General features: G+C 39.3%; 1 protein-coding gene across 6 annotated transcripts in view; it reads right to left on the bottom strand.

Annotated features, from left to right (window-relative positions):
* The window catches only part of aopep (aminopeptidase O (putative)), a 108,843-nt gene that overhangs the window by 52,745 nt on the left and 33,752 nt on the right, over positions 1–22,346 (bottom strand). For 3 of the 6 annotated variants that reach the window (XR_007967811.1, XM_052094067.1, XM_052094066.1), the window contains exons 7-12: positions 15,835–15,937; positions 12,869–12,976; positions 12,196–12,239; positions 7,276–7,336; positions 1,823–1,885; positions 873–956 (exon numbers count right to left, since the gene is read on the bottom strand). Coding sequence is in view for 2 of the 6 variants with exons in the window: in XM_052094067.1 (XP_051950027.1) it covers positions 873–956; positions 1,823–1,885; positions 7,276–7,336; positions 12,196–12,239; positions 12,869–12,976; positions 15,835–15,937 (463 nt within the window). In the remaining 4 variants the exon portion in view is untranslated. The remainder of the gene's footprint in view (positions 1–872; positions 957–1,822; positions 1,886–7,275; positions 7,337–12,195; positions 12,240–12,868; positions 12,977–15,834; positions 15,938–22,346) is intronic. The other 3 variants (XR_007967814.1, XR_007967813.1, XR_007967812.1) reach the window with 1 other exon arrangement.

Below are 22,346 nucleotides of genomic sequence, written 5' to 3'. Positions count from 1 at the left end.
CGTCCTGTCCTGGCCGTCTTTTTTGTGTCTTTGATAGATAGTATTTTGTAATAACAATTTTCTATCCATACAGAGGCATAGCCTACTTTAAATGTATTGAAATTAACAAGGCATCTTTGAGTATCATTTGAGTATCTCATTGCCGGGCCGAGTGTCCTGGTTTTTGGTAATCAAAATATGGTCACCCTAGTGTGTGACCATGTTCTCTTTCTTTGCCAGTTCTAGCAAGACAAACCTGAACTATTTGACATTTTGAGAAAAACCCTGTTGAGGAATCTGTATACACATATGCATAACTTTGCAGATTTTATAAACAAGAAGAGGAAAAGTGTAAAGGAAAGCAAAGACATAAAATGCTCATCCGAATGGATAAACTCACGCCAAATGAGCAACAGGTCTCTTCCCTGGCTGGAGAGACAATTTGAATAGCCTAAGCAAAATCCCAAAGGAGTGAGTAATTGTCATCACATGATAATGTAAAAAATGACCAGCCAGAAGCTATTTCAAGTCATGCCTTCATTTCCCCCCCTGTTTTTTGCTGTCAGCTGGCCAAGGGGCGGACACACAGGACAGGCGTTCGCATGAGTCCTTCTCCAACATTCAATGCCCTCCAAACTACGTCATCGTTGTGCTAAAATCTGATAGCCCTGCTTCACAATAGAGAGCAAACAAAACTACGTGCAGACTTGAGCAAGTCTTAAACGGCAACCTGAGAAGGCCTTGATTAGGCTTAATATAGCAAAATCAGAGACATTTCCTTACCCGAAAAGAACAAACAGAACTTGGGTTATGGAAGAGAGGGTAATGATCAGGGATAGATGGTGGGACGGATGAGATCTACAGTATTTAAAGCATGCTTGATGAGGTCTTACCTCTTTGAAGATAACCTTGGACCCTGCTCTTTTCCGCTTGGAGCCCTTTCCACCAGAGCCACTGAAGTGGATCCATTTTGCTACCTGCGGAAGAGACAGAAAAGGGAGGGAGAGAAAAAGAGGGAGTAAGAGAGGAGTGAGCAGGTGAGAGAGACAAAGAATGAAAGAGACATATTAAAATACCTGCCATACCACATTTTTGGCTTTGCACAATTTCTTCATCTTAATTTTGACACTTAAATGAATCAAACAGCTAAAACCAGCCTACGATGGCTAGCTGGTCTTAGCTGATCTCCCAGCTTGGTCAGCTGGCTGGTTTTAGAGGGGATTTGGCCACTTTTTAGATGGTGAGTCATGGAGATCAGCTTAAACCAGCTGGGACTGGCAAAACATCTTAGGCTGGTTTAAAATGTAGTTTTCAGCAGGGCAGTAATTAAATAGTTAATCAACCATTATTCATTCATTCGTCCTTGCAGCTCAAATAAGCTCAATTCACCAGTTTCTGCACTAAAGGATGCCATTCAAACATCAGAAAACACATTTAAAGACTGAAGGGCAGACAAGGAGACATGTGCAGCATCTAGGTACAGTAAAAAGCATAGAGTAAAAAGCCTTTTTTCCCAAAGACCAAAAATACACCTTCCAACAGTGTGATTTCCTCTATTTGCCACTGAGTGATGCTCCAGATACAAGTAACGGCAATAACTCCAGACAAAGACAATACAAGAAAGATAAAGAATTAAGAAACCCCCATGCATGGTCAAACACTTTCTCAAATAACTCAACAGATCGCAAAGAAAAAAATACAGACAAAAAGAGTAAGAAAAGTTGCCTATACTGCTGATCTGAAGTGCTACATGTTGCATAATAACAGTATGAACAATCAAACAGCAAAAAAAGGAAGATAAAAACAGGTGAAGTGAACTTTGGAGCTTAAAAAGTACATTTACCTCTTCTTTGACTTCTTCCACTGTTGGAGTCTTCAACCATTCTGAGCTGGCGTCCGTCAGCCACTGAACGAGAGGAAGAGAGCAGCAGAATGTTGAGTGGAAAGAGAGAGAGAGAGAGAAAAAATTGCCTCTTTAAGTTGAAACGTCAGCGTCACGCAGGAGTTCTCTAATGATCCGTCCTCCTGTTTCCTCCATACACTCGCACTACACTTAACCTTATTAAAGCTTGCACTATCAGCGCACTGAATACCTTCCCTCTCACATTGACACACTCACTGGAGAGAGGGAAGGGAAGAGAAAGAGAAAGGAGGGGAGCGAATAAGAAAAGCAGCAGGAAGGAGGGAGGTAGAGAGATGAGGTGGACAGAGGGGGAGTGGAAGGTGAAAGAAGCGTGAGTGTGTGCGTGTGAGTTTGTGTGTAGACAGCGCTAGCAGCAGTAAAAGGTCTGGGAGCTGAGCTTCATTGTAATCAACAGCGTTCAATCCCTGTGCAGTCAGAGGAGGGGCCGTTTGTCTCTCTAGCCCTTTCTCTCTCTAGCTCTCTGTCACACACATGCAAGCATGCACACACTTCTTTAAGATGGCATTCTCATGAGGACTGTCTCTTTAAAACTGATGAGCCGTGTGTGCGTAGAAGTGTATACACAGGCAGGTATAGAGGGATATCACAGGCAGGCTGACATGGCCTCTCTAAGGTAATAAGAAACATGGGGAAGATAACAGGATGGAAAACAGAGTCAAATCTCTCTCTTTCTCTACTTGTACAAAATAACTGTTTTACCAGATGGTTATGCCATGGCCATTTGAAATATATCATGCTACTGGTGGTTTTCAAAGACAATGGTGTTTAAAAGGTACTCCAAAGGGCTTCAAACCATGCACACGTTTCTCTTAATTTCAAAGGTAAACCAGATTTTTACATTTTCTGTATCTTAAGACAATGTGAGGGATGCATGACTAGGCAAAAGTTGCTGTCACAATGATATTGTGTGTTTTTTAATGTTTTATTTTGGGGTTGCTTGGGTATTCTGGGTGGTTTCTGGGCATTTCTGGGTGGTTGCTAGGGTGTATTGGTTTCTAGGGTATTCTGGGTGGTTTTGTTTGCATTGTTATGTGGTTGCAAGTGTGTTCTAGTGGTTGCTAGGCTGTATTGGTTTCTAGGGTATTCTGGGTTGTTACTGGGCATTTCTAGGTGGTGGCTATGGTGTATTGGTTTCTATGGTATTTTGGGTGGTTTTTGTGCATTGTTTTGTGGTTGCAAATGTGTTCTAGGTGGTTGCTTTGGTTTTCTGGGTGGTTGCTTGGGCATTGTTTTGGGGTTGCTGGGATATTTTGGGTGGTTGCTGGGCATTGCTAGGTGGTTACTAAGGTGTTCTGGGTGGTGGTCAGGCCATTGCTAGGTGATTGCTAGGGTGTACTGGGAGGTTGCTAGTGTATTCTTGGTGGTGCACCACCAAGAATAGGGCATTGCTTTGGGGTTGCTAGGGAATTCTGTGTGGTTGCTGGGCATTGCTATGTGGTTGCGAGGGTGATTTGGGTGGTGGCAAGGGCATTGTTGATCCCGTTTCAATTTGGTATTATGATGCGTCTCGGGTGATCGGCTCATATGTGGTCAGGTGAGACCCTTCGCTGTTTACACCTGGTAACTTAAACATGTCTCCTGTGACCACTTGTGTTTGTTTCAGAAAAGACTAAGAAAGTGCAAAGTTTAATGCAGTTTAAATTTAATATAAGCACAAACGCAGCATGTCAAGCTGAATTATCCATTATTTTTGTGTATTACCTGTTTTGTTCAGGTGTTCGTGCTTGTCATCTGTGTTGATATCAAACACACTGAAGAAGATCCGTGAAGCTTTTGTGATTGTGCAGGGACGCATATTGGATGGATAGTGTTTACACCTCAAATGTGAATACACCTCAAACATTTTTCCAACATCTGAGCTAAGTGGTTGTTTTCTGTGTTGTTAGTAGTTTTTAGCATATTGCTATGTGATTGCTAGGATGTTATGGCTGGAAATTAGTTGCTTACTAGTCCTAGTAAAAGAGCCAACCTCCAAGTCTATATGATATTCTGGTATGATATTTTTTTCACCCGTTTCATCGTACGGCACATATCTTTTCTAGAAGCTACACAATATGAGGTATCATTCATGTCCATAACACAAACAGTGAGGGACGGGTAACCAAAGTTTAACAGGATAAAGTGTTTTTTCAAATCCCAAAAACAGCCATTGTAATAGGAGATATACTGCATATTGTGTTTCTCTACAAGTTTCAGTGTCTGCCAAAGTGTCTTAAGTGTCTTTTTGCAGGTGCATGTTATAAAAAGTTGCATGTATTTTTGTTTCCCCAGAGAAGAGGGATAGTCTTTGGACAAATTTAAGCGTGTCTGTGTGTGTTTTTGTGACTCTTTCGGGAAAGGAGAGTGGGCAGAGCAGAATTTGACTCTCAGGCTGCAAACTGCCATTGTTAACTCAGATACCACACATAGTTGTTTTATAGCCCAGATTGCCTGCCTCATTCCAGGCACAGCCAGGCCTTTGTGCAACTGCGAGACACTGCAATCAACCCCCTCTCACTGCCAAACTCGTAAAGTATGAAAAAACACACACATCCTCCCATGTACGAGTGTACTATCACACACTGACGGTATATAGTAAATGGAGATTTCTGTACATAGGGGTGTAAAGTAATTGAGTAAACAAAATGTTTTGGGGGGGTTTGTACTCCCTGTAAACCTTAAACATAAACCTAGCCGATAGAGTCATAAAAAGCAAATAAGACATGAAAAACACAACTTCTGAAGAAACCTCATAAGTGTTCTGGTGTTTCTTTGACATTTTTGGCTCACATGTCCACTTGTACTCTAGGTCCTTTGTATCACATATGCAACACTTTATAAGTTGAGCTACCACAGAATTTTATCACACTTAAACAATCTTGTTAATGTAGTTGGTTATGTAATGTTAAGATGAGGTTAAAATTAGTCATGTGCTATAGTAAAAGTGTTTATATGTCATAAGATAGCATTGTGTGAGGAACAGAGCGAAAAGTAAGTGTTTATGAACTGATAATCTGCCGTTTTACTCGTGATTTGAGAGAAAGGGGATAAAAATCATTGTTGTTTTAATGCCTCTAATGTTCATTTATTTATCGAATTTAACAACATACTCTCACATAATCGCTCTTTTTTTTACTTTCAAGTATGTTTTTGGCTAGAAACTTGGACTTTTAATTGAGTAAAAGTTGTACTCAGTATCCATACTTTCACTTAAGTATTATTACATTTTTACATTCCTGCCTAAACACAACAAGCTCAGAACTAAATTGGTGTTGAGCAGTTAACAGTGAAATGTTGCCCTTGCATTGGCTTGCGCAACGACGACAGCTGCTTTTTACAATGATATGTGTGCTAACTGCTCACACAGTTCCCAGTTAGAGCTTCAAATGTTTTATGTATTATCTGCTACTGATTAGTCAACATTAAATCAAAATACCTACTTACTTTATTAATACAAGTTTTTTGTATTATTTTGCACAACATTCCAAAGGGAAAATGAAAATAATCACAAGTTAAGGTTAAATTAATTATGGATACGTAAATTAAACTTTCGTTCTGTGTAAATTAAATGCAGCATCAGTGCAGCCTTAAAATTTGGTGGTGTCATGAAATTTTAATTTTTTCATTAATAATTTTCAAAACATTTTTAAAACAATTTCATAGCATTATTTCTGCCATTTTATTTCCTTTGTAAGTGCATCTCAGCCTCAAAAAGGTATGAAGTCATGTTGCATGTCTTTTGGTCACAAGATGCACAAGAAACAATGAGGCTTGATGTTATCGGCACCGCCGCCTTATTGGATTCCGTGCTTCTTACATGAGTTTACAGTGATTTGATTTGAGAGTGAAAAACATACCTTCAGAAGACTTGGAATATGAAATATGTGTTTTTATTTAACTTCTACTTTTATTTAATCGTTAAATTGTGTCCCTAGAACTGTCATTGTAATGAATTCAGCCAGGAGGACTTGATTAAATTATCATTAAATTGTTATATTATATAAGTAATTAAAGTAATAGTTTTTGAATGACATGAGTCAATGACAGAATTTCCCTTTTTTGGGTAAACTACTCATTTAAGATACAAATAATAAAATTTTACCTTACAGAGGTCTTGCTTTTTTCCGTTTGTTTTTAGAATCCACAGTGAATTTTGTGCTCTATTTTGAGTTCAAAACAAACACATACACACTCTAACGCCAAGAGGTGGACAAACATACACACTATCAGATCTGTCCCTTAGACACACACACACACACACACACACACACACACTATCCCTCTCAAAAGTGATGGAATGACTGCACATGAACTTGCCCCTGATCACTGAGGTGGCAGTGAGTTTGACATTTGAGTGAATGCCACCTCTTTCTATAATACAGGATTAAAATCGTCTCTTTGAATCTTAATGTCTCAATCTACAGCTATTGCCAAACAGTCACTCTCGAGCTAATGATCTTAGAACCGCATTGCTTTTCTCTTGAAAAGGTAAATGTCAGGATTGGGATTTGGGAGGTCGCACCGAGTGTATCCTGTCAGCATCAACCGCAGAAAGCGGAGTCAAAGGAGGTCATGAGATTCAGATTGCAACCGCCTTTAACAAACATTAAAATGCACAAATACTGACTTACTATGCTTGCTTTAATGTTTGTTGCTTTAAAAATATCATGATGACAAAAAAAGCCCAGTTCCCATCTCATTCCTCCACTGTACTGTATGTGTGTGTGTGTGTGTGTGTGTGTGTGTGTGTGTGTGACTGTGATTGTTTATTGTGGGAAGACTATTTCCTGCCATTATTTATTTAGAGGAATGTTCATGTTTTTAAAGTCAAAGTAATGGCTTCAAACTGGAAAAAAGCAGCAGGATCCAAAAAGTTAAATTGATCCAGTGCTGGTTTTCTTAAAGTGATAGTTCACCCACAAATAAAATATTCTTTCATTTACTCACCCTCATGTTGTTCAAAAGCCATGTGACTTCCTTACTTCCATGGAACTCAAAAGGAGATGTTAGACAGAATGTTGGCCTCAGTCACCATTAATTTTCATTATATGGAAAAAGAGCAGTGTTAATCTTCTTCAAAAAATCTCTTGTATTCCATGGAAGAAAGAAAGTCATATGGGTTTGGGAATGGTATGTGAGGGTGAGTAAATGATGACAAATTATGTGTCAGAACAGGAGCGATATATGGTTGTGCTCTACATTTGATTGCTCGGGCAGAAATGGATTAAAAATGGTTTAACATTCTGAGTGAAAGGCATGAGAGGTAGCTACAACACATCTTGAACATGTTGTGTAACAAGCCTGCATTTATTCACTTTGCATAGTAATGAAGTATTTAATCTGGCTTGAATAAGCAAATGTCTCAAAATAGATCTTAGCATTTTTATTCTTACCTTTGGCATTTCTGGTGTATCCAACCAGCTTGAGAAGATTGTTTCAAGTTTGACACCTTGACTGAAAGAGAAAAGTTATACATTCAGTAGTAATTGGAGAAGATCAAGGTCATTTCTGCATTCCTTTCATGTGCTTTAAAACCAGTATCCTTCAAATTAAATGTAACCTCAAATAACAGAAAGTGTAGCCTTAAGGTAATGGATGAAATAGTGTGTAATTTCAGCGCCATAGAAAAAAAAAATTATTGGGTTCCAGAAATAACAATCACATTCATTTTCTCCAGAGAATGATTGATTTTTAAAAATAAAAGTTCTGAGGTTGTCACAGGTCACCAAAAAATGAAAATTCAACAGAATGTTAGCTTCAAGGCCCAGGTATACTTCGTTTTTGCGTGTTCCGGATCGCCTCACGGCCGGTCGACTGCACTGCTTTACTGAGTATACTTTTTTGACCGCGGATGAATAGGAATGCCTTCGACTCATGTGCACTACAACTGCTTTGTGACACTTTAAACAATGACATATGCGTTTGTAGTAGCCACACGTATACTTCGATTTCCTTTTTAAAGAATAATTAAAAAGCCAAATTCACAGTGAAGAACTACACTACCCATAATCCATCAATCCGAAAGGTTGCGTTACCATGGAAAAGGGAACCAGGGCAAAAGAGCTTTGCAGACTGTCCACTCCCATAAAGCATTGTGCATTGTCTTCCTATGATCTCAAATTACTTATACACTAATGAGCCAAAACATTATGCCTAATATGTTGGTCCTCCGCACGCTGCCGAAACAGCTGAGACCCACCGAATCATGGACTCTACAAGACCCCTGAAGGTGTTCTGTGATATCTGGATATTCTGCTGTCTTCCCACAGTGCATCTTGGTGCCATTACTTCCCCTAGTAAACAGTGCAAATGTACACAGCTGTCCATGCGATGTAAAAGAAAACAGGACTAATCGGACTAAGCAACCTTCTTCCACTGCTCCAAGGTACAGTAACGACACTTGCTTGCCCATTGTAGGTGCTTTCGATGGTGGACAGGGGTCATCATGGGCACTCTGATTAGTCTGCAGCTAAGCAGCCACATACACAGCAGGGTGCAATGCACTGTGTGTTGTGACACATTCCTCCTGGAACATAATTAAACAGTTCTGTGACTTGTGCCACAGTAGACCTTCTGTTGGTTCGGACCAGACAGGATAGTATTCGTTGCCCTCATGCATCGATAAGCCTTGGGCGCCCGACACCCTGTTCCTGGTTTGTGGTTGGTTCTTCCTTGGACCACTGTCAGTAGGTACTCTCCACTGCTGACCGGGAGCACCCCACAAGCCTTGCCATTTCAGAGATGCTATAACCCAGTCGTCTGGCCATTACAATTTAGCCCTTGTCAAAGTCGCTCAGGTCTTTACTTCTGCCCATTTCTCCTGCATTCAACACATTGACTACGAGAACTGATTATTCGCTTACCATCTAATCTACCCAGACCTTGACATGTGGCCTTGTTTGGAGATGATCAACATTATTTGCTTCACCTGTGAGTGGTCCGAATATTTTGGCTCATCTTGTATATTTGCAAATATCTGAATATTTAGTAATAAACTTAAACTATATTGTTTTTATACTTAAAATAAAAAACAATGAATCAATAGTTTTGCATTAAACCATCCTTTTTCATTCGATAACTTCATTCACAATACTTGGATTGTAGCTCAATCCCTCTTCTTCAAATCAAAGCTTGTAATGTTTTCATCTTGGAGTTAGTTGGTTTGGTTTATGGCTTAGAACTATTTCTTGAAGAATATTGAAGTAGTATTTCTGGAACAAAGTTTGCTGAAAACGTGGACAGACATTGTTGCACTATACAGATTTGTCTTTCTACTTGCTCCCCCACCTATATTCCTCTGGTTCTAATTGAAGTCATCCACCAGTCACTATAGATCAATCTTGTTAAATTGCAAGAGTGCAGACACCCACATGATGCACACACGCACACACGCACGCACGCACACGCACACACACACACACAAAGCACATATAATCAACTAATGGACTGGCTCAGGCAAGAACAGTGTGTCTCCAACACTTCTAGGCATTTGACACAACAGTTGAGCACATTTAGTTGCTGACAAAAGGAAAAGATGGAAATTTCCACCTCAGCGTCGAAGGGGAAAAATCCCTAAATGTCAAAGCAAATCACTGAGCTCACTGGACTATGATTACTAAATAACAACACTGTCATGCCACATCGTGTTTTGAAGTCTTGGCAAAAAACAAGGCACATTCTAAAAAAAATACTCTTTCTAGAGATTGGTTTAATGAAGCATGAATGCTAATCAGGGGTTTCCCAAAAGCAAAGTTACATCATTACCAAAATAGTTCAATGATTTATTTACATCGTTGTTCCCAAACCACATTGCAAATTTTTGTGTTTGGAACTACGTGGTTGCAACCTGTGTTTAAGCGTTAGTTTGCTGCATGGACATCATTTGATGTCACTGAGGCTTCTATATATTTTATTCCATATATATATACACACACATATATATATATATATATATATATATATATGTGGCATGGGGGGCGTGGTCGTGTGTCGGTCTGCGGGCGAGAGAGAGAGCGGTAAGGCTTGTCACCTGGGTTTTAATTACCTCTAACACCTGTGTCTTGTTATAGTGATACGGAGAGAGACATTTAAGGAACGCCAAATGTCGAGAGGGAAAGAGAGTAAATGCATGAAACACGACAGCCAGAGAGTGGAGACCTGTGCCCTGTTGTGTACAATTATAACGACGGTTACCGTTGTATCTGTGTCGAAGTACAGAAATTAAAGATACTAACCTTGAACCTGCCTCATTGTCTCCTGACTCCTCCATCGCCCCAACCAAACCAGTTTACAGTGGTGCCGAAACCCGGGACTGGTGGAACGATTTAATAAGACCTTGAAAAACATGATTCGTAAGTTCGTACAAGAAGATGCTAAAAACTGGGATAAATGGCTTGAACCCCTGCTGTTTGCAGTACGAGAGGTCCCCCAAGCCTCCACCGGCTTTTCTCCGTTATTCTACCCAGGTAGAGTGCGGAAGGAAGACCTGGGCCGGTCTGTTGGAGCTGCGGGGAAGCCGGACATAGCCAGGAGCGGTGTCCAGTGATGGAGGAGTCAGGAGACAATGAGGCAGGTTCAAGGTTAGTACCTTTAATTTCTGTACTTCGACACAGATACAACGGTAACCGTCGTTATAATTGTACACAACAGGGCACAGGTCTCCACTCTCTGGCTGTCGTGTTTCATGCATTCACTCTCTCTCCCTCTCGACATTTGGCGTTCCTTAAATGTCTCTCTCCGTATCACTATAACAAGACACAGGTGTTAGAGGTAATTAAAACCCAGGTGACAAGCCTTACCGCTCTCTCTCAGCCCAGAGACCGACACACGACCTACGCCCCTATGCCACAATAATATATATATATATATATATATATATATATATATATATATATTTCATTCCTCTCAAGACTTTGACCATGAAAAAATTAAAAATGCATATTCCGTGGTTTTGCAGATAGTGGAATACTAAAACATCAAGTAAAGAGGAATGCAGCCGTTTAAGGGATTAATGGCTGGAAAGAGAAAGCGCTTTAACACACAGCTTATGTGTTATTTATGTAAACGCATAATAGAAATTCTTATACACTTTTGAAGAGTGCGCACGTTTGTATGTGCTCAAGTGTGTCAGGGGAACCCCGAAGTCTGATGTAGAGGGATACCCCACTATTGCAGTGCAATTTATCTGTTGCATTTATAGTGCACGCAGCTTCCATATCCTCATCAGCAGTCCTGCAGATTTCTGGTGTATGTTTAAATGAGCTATTTTAATTTAAAGGTGCTGTAAGTGATTTTTTCATGAAACTTCCCTACTCCCTCAAAGATATTAATGAAAAAGTGTTGTGACATATTACACATCAGCATGCAGCATACTGTTTCACTAAATGCTGTAAATTACACGACTTGAGCTTAACTTCTATTGAACCCGGAATATTCCTTTAAATAAAAAAAGACACTGAATGAAGTAAAGGATAAATCTTCTATACCAAGTCAAGCACACATTAACCAAAACTTTCATGGACTTCCTGAAATTAGAGGTGGTCTGGTAGGAATGACATTGATCTGTCTTTGATCTAACACTCTGAGGCCCATCTGTGATTGTTTCACCACATCAATCTGCCATTCCAGCGTTGTGCCGCCATGAATGTTTACACTTGTGAGTAGCAGACACAAATATTGAACGCCCTTATCTTTCACTTTAATGTAACTCAATCAATCAGCCACTGGCCAGGCCTTAATGAGACTACACAAAACCAAAAGAGCAAGGGATGAAGCAGGAGAGCAGGGGAAAAGGAAGAAGAAATGAAGATGGTAGATGTAAAGGTGAGAAGGGAAATGAATGGATAGGGCTGAAAAGAGAGACGGGGAGATGGGATAAATAAACTGAGAAAAGAGGGAGCGATGTGAAAATTGGTGTGCATTTTCTACGTAAAAATAAATACAAATAGGGGAGACTGAGGCTAGGTGTCATAAGGGAAGGTTGTCAACAAGGGGCTATATCTCAGTAACTGTAAAGTCCAAAGTCCAAAGTCCAATTACACTAATGTGTGTTTTCTCGAGCAGATGTTTAGTGTGTTGGTTTCAAACACCTAGTTCAAAACTAGTAAAATCCATTTCACATAACACTATAAAACATGCCTGCTATTGATGAACTGTAATGAACTGTAACTGTAAACTCCCCTACTTGGCTTTGGTTTTGTGTTTTTGCTTCCTTTACTAAAAATGATGGCAGAGTCACTGAGAAGCTCTGCTTCATGAGCCACTAAATGAGTGCACACTTCAGACAGCCAATGTTGGCACAAATTTCTTCTTACCTGCTCATTGTGGGAAATGTGTCCAGGAGCATCTGGAGGAAATCCTAAAAGAGACAGACTATGAATGAAGAGTGTCTAAATATCAAAGAGCACTCAGTACAGCTTTAAATAGAGCATCCAGTATTTAAAGCTGAAGTGTGTAATTTTTCTATGTTAAAATACTTTTTCACTATCCCTGCTTAATATGTAGAGACAACTATAAGTAAGCCATTAGTAGGCTTATTTCCTCAAAATTCATCCCCAACAGCCAACTGGCTCAACCTATGGTGTGAATTTGGGGTGGGATTACCTGTTTGTCCAACCAATGGAAGATGGAGGAAGTATTTGAGAAACCTGATTGAAAACAATCATTCATTTTGCAATTCCATTTGATGATGCTAGTGACGCTGAAATTAAACACTTCAGCTTTTTTTTTTTTTATAAAAATAAAAATATACAAATGACTTATTGCATTTCTCTGCCAGTTTCCTCCTAATTCAACTATTTGCCAAACAGCTGTCTCAAATCAAGTCAAAATAATACATGTTTAGGGGAACTGGTGCATTCTTTCACTGACACAAGCTGATGGAATGATGGCGAGATTAAAATAACGGCCAAAATATGCATACGCCGTCCAACTGCAATATTTGTGTTCAGCCTAAATGAACAGACGGCTCCTGTGTCCTGCTCTCACCTGAGACAGGATGAGCTGGCCGTGGAATTTTCTCACAAAGGCTTTGAAGAAGAGAAGGAACTCCTCCTCGCCAACCTGATCAGCCAGAAACTTCAAGAGGAAGTAGCCCTGAAAGAGAGACAGAACAAACTGCAGACCCAGAATCGTCCAGATTTCCCAGAGGAGTCTGAGCTTTGAGCATTCTTCCCCAGACGCAAAAGTGTCATACCCCCTCATGTGCTGCTTCACAGTTTTGAGCAAAGTGGATTTTGAATGCAACTTTCAAAAACATAATTTGTATATTTGAAAATGATGCTTCACAATTATTGTAGGTAAAAAAACTGTGTTTTATCTTATCTTAAAGGAATAGAGTCTTATGGTTTACGTTTATGCTGCATTTTTGTGCTTTTTGGAAAAAAATCGGTACCCATTCACATACAGAGCTGAGATTTTCTTCTAGGAATCTTAATTTGTGTTCAGCAGAAGAAATAAAGTCATGCACATCAGGGATGGCATGAGGGTCAGTAAATGCTGGGAAAGTTTTCATTTTTGGGTGAAATATTCCTTTAAATACTGAGGCAGAAACTACACATTCACATGTCTAAATTTGGTAAGCCCATTCGAGTCGCACCTTTCACAAATCATTTATAAAATTCTGTCACTATCTAGCAACCCTCATAGCAGTCCAAACTCCCTGAGCAAAAGTAAAGATGATCTTTTCCATATATTGAAAGTGCATGCCAATTACTGGCTGTCCAACAAAAGCAAAATGACTAGGCTAGCCCGTCTTAAACATATGTAAAATGTTAACTTCGTTAAATGTCGGTTTTTTATATAATAAAAAAGGATTGCACACTATTAATAGTATTTTTTTTTTTAAACAAGTTTAAATATATATACACTAACATAAGATGAACTCCAGTCTTATCAGTTCAAATTCTTCAAAAAAAAAAAAAAACATTTTATTTGATATGGAGTCTGGTGCAACCTCATTGGTAGCGCAATCATCTGTAATCCCATTATTGAAAACTTTCCATTTCGGAATAAATGAATGGGATAGATCACTCAAAAATGTAAATTCTCTCCTCATTTGCTCACCCACTGCCATCCCAGATGTGTATGACTTTCTTTCTTCTGCAGAACACAAACAAAGATTTTTAAAAGCATATTTCAGCTCTGTAGGTGCATATAATCCAAGTGTATGGTGGACAGAAATCTAAAGGTCCAGAAAGCAGCATAAAAGTAATCCATAAAATGTGATACTTATGGTTAAATCCATGTCTTCAAAAGCAATATGATAGGTGTGGATTAGAAACATCAATATTTAAGTGTTTTTTTACTATGAATCTCCACTTTCACATGTAAAAGTGAAATTAAAATGGTTCCACATGTGACTTTCAGATGTGAAAGTGGATATTTTTAGTAAAAAATTATTTAAATATTGATCCGTTTCTCACCCACACATATCATATCGCTTTTGAAGACAGATTTATTCACTGGAATTTTATAGATTACTTTTATGCTGAATTTATCTGCTTTTTGGATCTTCAGATTTCTGGTAACCAGTTCTGTAACCTACAGAGCTGAGATAATCTTCTAAAAATCTTAATTTGTGTTCAGCAGAGGAAGGAAAGTCAAAAACATCTGGGATGGCATGAGGCTGAGAAAATTAGAGAATTTTTATTTTTGGGTGAACTATCCCTTTACCGTAATTATGTACCCCCAAATATGCCTGAGAATATGGTGTTTCTACAATGACATATCTCAATCTGTTTTAGCATGATGCTGCAATCACACCAATAGGTGTTAGTATGAAGTCAAAGACCTTCATTGTATTGGCCAGTAAAACATAAACAAAAAATTATGAGTGCACCGAGAACTATATTACGTACTTTAAAAAACAAAAATCCCCTTTGGTCAAGTCTTATCTCACCTTGGGCAACAAGTGAGCCAAGACTGCCACTGCTCTCCTCTCCTCTCCCCTCCCCTATATATATATATATATATATACTGTATACTGTATAAACACCGATAAGCCAAAACATTATGACCACTCAAAGGTGTAGCAAATAATTTTGATCATCTCCTAACAAGGCCACATGTCAAGTCAGGGTAGTTTAGATGGTAAGTGAACAATCAGTTCTCATATTCAAGATGCTGAATTTAGGAGAAATGGGCAGGAGTAAAGACCTGAGCGGAGTGTCAGAGCATCTCTGAAACAGCAAGGCTTGTGGGGTGCTCCTGGCCAGCAGTGGTCCGAGGAGGGACAAAACACAAACGGGCGTCAGGGTATCGGGCGCCCAAGGCTCATCAATGTGCGGGGGCAACATAGGCTATCCCGTCTGGCCCGAACCGACAGAAGGTCTACTGTGGCACAAGTCACATAACTGTGTAATTATGTTCCCGGAGGAATGTGTCACAACACACAGTGCATCACACTCTGCTGCGTAGCTGCAGACCGGTCAGAGTGCCCATGATGACCCCTTTCCACCAAAAGCGCCTACAATGGGCATGCAAGCATCAGAAATGGGCCTTGGAGCAGTGGAAGAAGGTTGCCTGGTCCGATGAGTCCCGTTTTCTTTTACATCACGGGACGGCCTTGTATGTGTGCACCATATACCTGGGGAAGTGATGGCACCAGGATGTATTGTGAAAAGACAGCAAGCCCTGCCACACTGCATGCATTGTTTGTGAATCAATCCGATTGAGCATCTGTGGAATGTGCTACACCAACAAGTCCGATCCACGGCAGATCCACTTCGCAACTTAAAGGGCTTAAAGGTTCTGCTGCTAATGTCTTGGTGCCAGATACCACAGGACATCTTCAGGGTTTTTGTTGAGTCCATGCCTTGGCAGGTCAGTGCTGTTTTGGAGGCACGCGGAGGACCAACAGCATATTAGGCAGGTGGTCATAATGTTTTGCCTCATAAGTGTTTATACGTATACTATATATACATTATGTATAGGTGCATGATGCTGAAACATACCTTCAAATAGTGAACTTGCATGAAGGTTTTTTCTGGATTGAGGGCATGTTTTACCACTGAAGCACCAGATTCACTTGCTTCCCCTGTGTTCTCTCTATTGGGCCTATGGCACAAATACACAAACCCATACACACACAAACATCACAAGAAGGTTGTGGCCAGAGGAGACAAAGTGTTGCATCTACAGTGGTCTGGGTAGTATTATACTAACATCAGCATACATTAAGACCTCCTAACAGTTTACTAAATATATAAACAATTGCATTCACAAAACCATTATGTCCCTGATAGCTTCTCTATCTACAGCCCAATAGATTACAGTAAAGCTGCATTTTTATGGCTCTTCAGCACCAGTGGTACATAAGTGCACATTAAGTGTAGTGTATAATTATGTCATGTCATGAATGAGAGGTGTGGATGTTGTTGTATATTGGTAGTTGACTTGAAATTCTTTTGGGAAGTATGTCCTGCGTTATGACAGTCACTATTCACTTTCATTGTATGGGAACAAATATGCAAAGAAAGTGAAAGTTGACTGAGGTCCAGTGTGTCCAACCACTGGGAGAAGGGGGAATATTTGGGAAAAATATTTGTTAAAAATTAACAAATATAAATATATGTAAATTATAGACATACGTCTTAGAGAGCAGATTTGGCAGATAGGATTGTTTGGTTATTTAGCAGATTAGTTGCTCATATTTTCACTCTGCGAGTGAAAATTTCTTCCCCAGATTATTCTTGACAAAATGTGATAAGCCCTATGCCAAGCCTAATGCCCTATGACAAGCCCTGTGTCATGACAAGCACTGTAAGACTCAAAGAATCAAATAGCCACAAAGCAACATGACTATTTTTCTGCATTTCTGTCAAAAGAGAGCATACTTAGAGCTAAAAGGATTTTCAGAATAAAAGTCACGGATGTTTCTGAATAATATAATGAAATGTACATGAACTATGAAACCGGGGGCCTCCAGGCATTAACGGGCATCTCTATGGCGTGTAGGATGGGCCAGCCCTGACTGAGAGATTATATTGTTCTACAAAATGATCTAGTGAATGCAAAAATGTGATGATAATGGTGAAAATTGTCACCAGTTAAAGCACCCATACATACATTTTTACCAAAAATATTGGCCGTTAACACTGAATGCTTTTTGTGACTGTCTAAGCTTATTTTACATTGTTTTTCTTTGTAAACACATGCTAGACATACATTTTGACCATTTGTCTCCAGACACCTATGTCCTGTTATATGTGTTGCGCTGTGTCTAGCTTTATTAATGCAAGAATGCATTTGGTCTGAATGGCCCCTTGATGCTTAATTAACTAATTATTTTTAACATGAACTATGGCAAATCTAGATTTGATTTATACTTTAATGCATAGGTTTCTGGGACACATCTTTAAATTTGTTCATGTTCCAGAGTGACTGGTCTCTCATGTCTTATGACTGATGTAGTGTTTCCTTCCTGTGGGCAAAGGTAGATTGTGAGAGACAAACAGAGCTTTGAGTGCTGGTCGTCTCTGCATGTTATTACGACCTCGGTTAAAAACTATTGATCTTCTTTAGGAGATTAACTGGTCTTGCCAATAAAAGGCTCTTGTACAAATCTGGTCGATACTCAGGCGCCGCTAAACCCAGACAACAGCAATTGTTTTACGTTTATTTTTTCTTGCAGACAAATGGGCATGGAACTATAAAAGCATCCAAGAGTTGGGGAATAATACGCATATAGAATTTTTCCATCACATTCTGTTTTTTTTGTCTGTGTCAGATTTAATGGCGATAATCCTCAGTATGATTGATCAACCTCAAATGCCTTATCTCTGTGCGCATACCCCCAGTGCAGGTCTATGCTGTCAAATTCCACAGAGAAATAAAGCAAGATCAGGGAAGAGGGACAGATGTTTTCCCTTATATGGAGGTCTAGAGAAAAAAACAGCTTCTCTTTGATGGTTCCTACCAGAAATGCTTTATATTAATCAGAAGACAGAAAACTATATCAGAATGAGATCTTTACAATTCATGAAGGAGAAGAGTGGTGCTTGCCCATGCAAAAATCGCACCCACAATTGTATGGTGTTATGGCTGGTTGCCAGGGCATTGCTATGCGGATACTAAGATGTTCTGAGTGGTTATTACAGCTGTGCTTTGTGGTTGCTAAGGTGTTCAGAGTGGTTGCTAGGGCATTGCAAGGGGACTGCTTATTGGCCACTATGCTAAGGTGTTGCTATGCGTTTGCCAGGCAGTGTTAGGTGTAATCTGATTACAAAGTAATTAGTTGCTGTAATCTAACTTCCATTAAAAGTAGCAATAGTACTAGTAATAATTGCCTTAGCAAGCTCCTTTATCTACAGTAATGACATTTCTGTCAAACTATGGTATGAGTGAGCAGATGATCATGTCAAATTATCTACCCCAAGTGAAGACAGCAATGTCAGCTGAATACTCTTAGAAATCCAGACTAGAGCAATCAGAATGGCTTGAGGTACCTGCAAGCTTCTTTCTGTATTTGGGACACTCATTTCTCTTGTGCTTCTACATTATTGATGATTACATTTGGTTTCTCTCCAAAAATAAACAGCCTAATGTCTCCCTCACTCTCTCTGTATGGGAGAGAGTGATAAGGGTGAGATTTAAAAAAAAAGTATATAGTATTCCTCCAAGTCACACTGACTGTGTGAAAGTACAAATGCAGACCAAATGAAAAGGATGACAGGTATTCATCAAACACAATAAGCAGCCTTCTCCACTGTATGGGTGTATAGATGGATGAACAAATGAGCAGATACTCTTAAATACTAGCTTGCAGTGTTTGTGTGTTAGAGTACACATACTTAGCTACAGTTTGGGTAAACTAATGTCTCCCCTCCATTTGCAGAAGTTGAGAAAAATATAATTAGATAAATCAGATAAATTAAGCAAATACTGATTTTTGTTTTATTTATTCTAAATAAGTCTATAGTAATTAGGGGTCAAGCCCTGAAGGAGCTAGCCCCTAATGTAGCCATTTTTACTATTGTTATTCTTCTGGCAAGGAGTCAATGGCAGCCCTATGAACCGTACATAGGAAACTCATGAAATGTGGCACACTGATAGAGGTGGGCATGAACAACCCCTATACCAAATTTGGAGTCTCTAGACCACCAGTTCAAAATTAACTTTTATTTTGTGTGCATCTTCCAAGAGACACAGTTCTTTTTTGTATGATTACTCTCCTCCTGATGATTCAAATTGGCCCCTGACATTAAAACTCCACCCATTACAGTGGCTACCATATTGGTTTATGAGATTTACAGTTTAAACTTTTCATGTCCTTCAAACTTTGTCTGATATGTCCAAACGATGGCTCAAAATAATTTCCATACAGAACTGACCAGAAATCATTTTAATTTGTGCTACCATTCAGAAATTATGCCAAGGAGAAGTTAACAAGTTTGACATTGAAAATGGATTTGAGGGTGTATCTCAGCAATGCTTTGTCCAATTAAAAATGAAATATGGTATACTTCATCAGGACTATGATCCAAGGAAGCATGCAAAGTTTGGTGACCGCACCACCTATATCTCAAGAATTGCTATTTTCACCCATAACTTTTAAACTGTTTTTCCTAAAATGGTGTCTTTGGATTCCTTTGGTCGTGAGGATTTCAACTACATAAAATTTTCCAAAAACAGCCATATAACCTCTAATTTTTAATTGTATGAAAATGTATATTTAAAACGCTTTGTCCGATTGAATTAAAATTGGAAGGGGTCTTCGACATCATGTCCTGAGGGTACCTAAACAGTTTGGAGAAAGCACCACAGTGTTCAAAATTCTTAGTCAATTTAAACAAAACTTTTAATGCATCATTGCTTCCTTATTCTAAGTCTTCTGAAATTGGCCAAGAGGTTAACGCATTGGAACACAAGTCAAAAGGTTGTGAGTTTGAGTCCAGGAAAGAGCGTTTGTACATCTGTTGATCTCGGAGTTTTAATATTGTGCTTACTACAATGCAGACTGAACTTTATTGTATAATATACATCGTGTGGACCAAATGTTCCCACAAGGATAGTAAAACCTAAAATGACCTACATTCTGGGGACCAGACAACAGACCCACACAAGAAAAACTGCTTAGTAAACATTAAATAATGTATTCAACTTTACTTGCATTGATACCATAACATTAATTTACCGTTGTCTTTTTCACAGTGGAACAATTGTTCATGTCAGCCTATGGAAGTATTTCAATGACAAATGTTGTTAAAATTACACTTTTCCCTGACAACTGCCTCACTCAGGTACTGTTGTACATTAAAATGGAAGATGACAGTAAAGTCATGTGTCAAACTAAAGAAACTGTTTAAAATTATGGTTTATTGTCAAGTTTAATTGATTTATCAAAACTGGCAATTGTCCATGTCCTCTTCCTGTTGTTCTAGGTCTTCATCAACACCCAATGAAGTGAAGAGGCATAATCAAGTGCACTGGCACACCTGCACTGCTTTTCCTGCAATGCCAGGATGTAAAAGGTTAAATTTACAACCAAATTTAATCACCAAAATGTTAGAGGCAAATTTGCATAGTAAAATATACTGGACAGAAACATAATATTACATGTTGAATAATGAAGATGAAATCTAAAAAAAGACTCATATCATTGAAATATTCATGGCTTAAATTTACAACCATCTGAAATTGCATCCCCAAAATATGCAAGCACTGTTAATACAATGCGTTTATTATTCAATTAGTGCAATTCAGCATGATTTTTATTTCAAAGATATTTGTCTTTAAAATACTTCCATATCAGCCCCACTGTATACTCAAGGTTAAACTTGGTTTGACTTTGTTATGTAGTCTTGTGTTAACACAACTACCTTTAAATATAATTTATTGGAGAAGTTACATGACACTTCTATGTTTTATCCACACAGAACACTTTTTCATTCAGAACACTTTATCCTAGAGATTATTATGGCTGTGGGCCCCTCAATGTGGAGGAAGTGCCAGACACATGCTGTCAGTTGGATCTCCAAAACCTGCTGGTATTGTGACCGCTGAATCCTAGACAAGCTCTATCAGAGAGAAACGCATATTTCTTAAAAGTTAAGCCAGGGCTGATCTACACTTACATATACAATACCTGATAAGACATTGTGATCTTCATGACAATGTTACAGCACATCTTACACTGATCAGCCACCACATTAAAACCACTGACAGGTGAAGTGAATAACATTTATTATCTTGTTACAGTGGCACCTGTCAAGGGGTGGGATATTTTAGGCAGCAAGTGAACAGTCAATTCTTGAATTTCATGTGTTGGAAACAGGAAAAATGGGCAAGTGTAAGGATCTGAGTGACTTTGACAATGGCCAAATTGTGATGGCTAGGCAACTTGGTCAGAGAATCTTCAAAACCGCAGGTCTTGTTGGGTGTTCTTGGTATGCAGTAGGTAGTACCTACCAGAAGTGGTCCAAGGAAGGACAACCGGTGAACCGGCGACAGCGTCATGGGTGCCCAAGGCCAAAACTTAGTGCTGGCCATGATAGAAAGGTGTTAGAACACACAGTACATAGCAGCTTGCTGCGTAATGGGCTGTGTAGCCACAGACTGGTTAGATTGCCCATGCTGACCCCTGTCCACCACCTACAATTGGCATGTGAGAGTCAGAACTGGACCATGGAGGAAGATGGCCTGGTCTGATGAATGACGTTCTCTTTTAGATCACGTGGATGGCCGGGTGTGTGTGCGTCAATTACCTGGGGAAGAGATGGCAACAGGATGCACTATAGGAAGAAGGCAGGCAGACGAAGGCAGAGTGGTGCTCTGGGCAATGTTCTGCTGGTAAACCTTGGGTCCTGGCATTCATGTGGATGTTACTTTGACACGTACCACCTACCTAAATATTGTTGCAGCCCACATACACCCCATTATTACACCAACACATATTATGGCAATGGTATTCCCTGATGGCAGTGGCCTCTTTCAGCAGGATAATGCCTGCCACACTGCAAAAATGATTCAGGAATGGTTTGAGGAACATGACAAAGAGATCAAGGTGTTGACTTGGCCTCCAATTTCCCCAAATCTCAATCTGATTGAGCATATATGGAATGTGTTGGACCAACAAGTCCGATCCATGGAGGCCCCACCTCACAACTCACAAGACTTAAAGGATCTGATGCTAACGCCTTGGTGCCAAATACCACAGGACACCTTCAGAGGTACTGCCTTGACAGGTAAGAGCTGTTACGATATTAGGCAGGTTGATTTAATGTTGTGGCTGATCGGTGTACATCAGATATTACTTATGCTCTATATTATTCTGTGCAGACAAATACTGTATCTACCTCTAAATTTGAGCATTGAAGCCCACACTCATTAAAAAAATATATTTGTAATTAACAGATCATTCCTGTGACCACATATTGTATAGTGTACTTCAATACACTGTTAACAAAAGAACATCAGTTACACATTATAACTTGACATAATTACTTATTACTTCTGCTTTTGCTTT

The sequence above is a fragment of the Xyrauchen texanus genome, chromosome 27 (assembly GCF_025860055.1).
Source record: "Xyrauchen texanus isolate HMW12.3.18 chromosome 27, RBS_HiC_50CHRs, whole genome shotgun sequence".
NCBI lineage: Eukaryota > Metazoa > Chordata > Actinopteri > Cypriniformes > Catostomidae > Xyrauchen > Xyrauchen texanus.
Note: the sequence above shows the minus strand (reverse complement) of the source record. Positions and strands in the feature narration are given on the sequence as shown.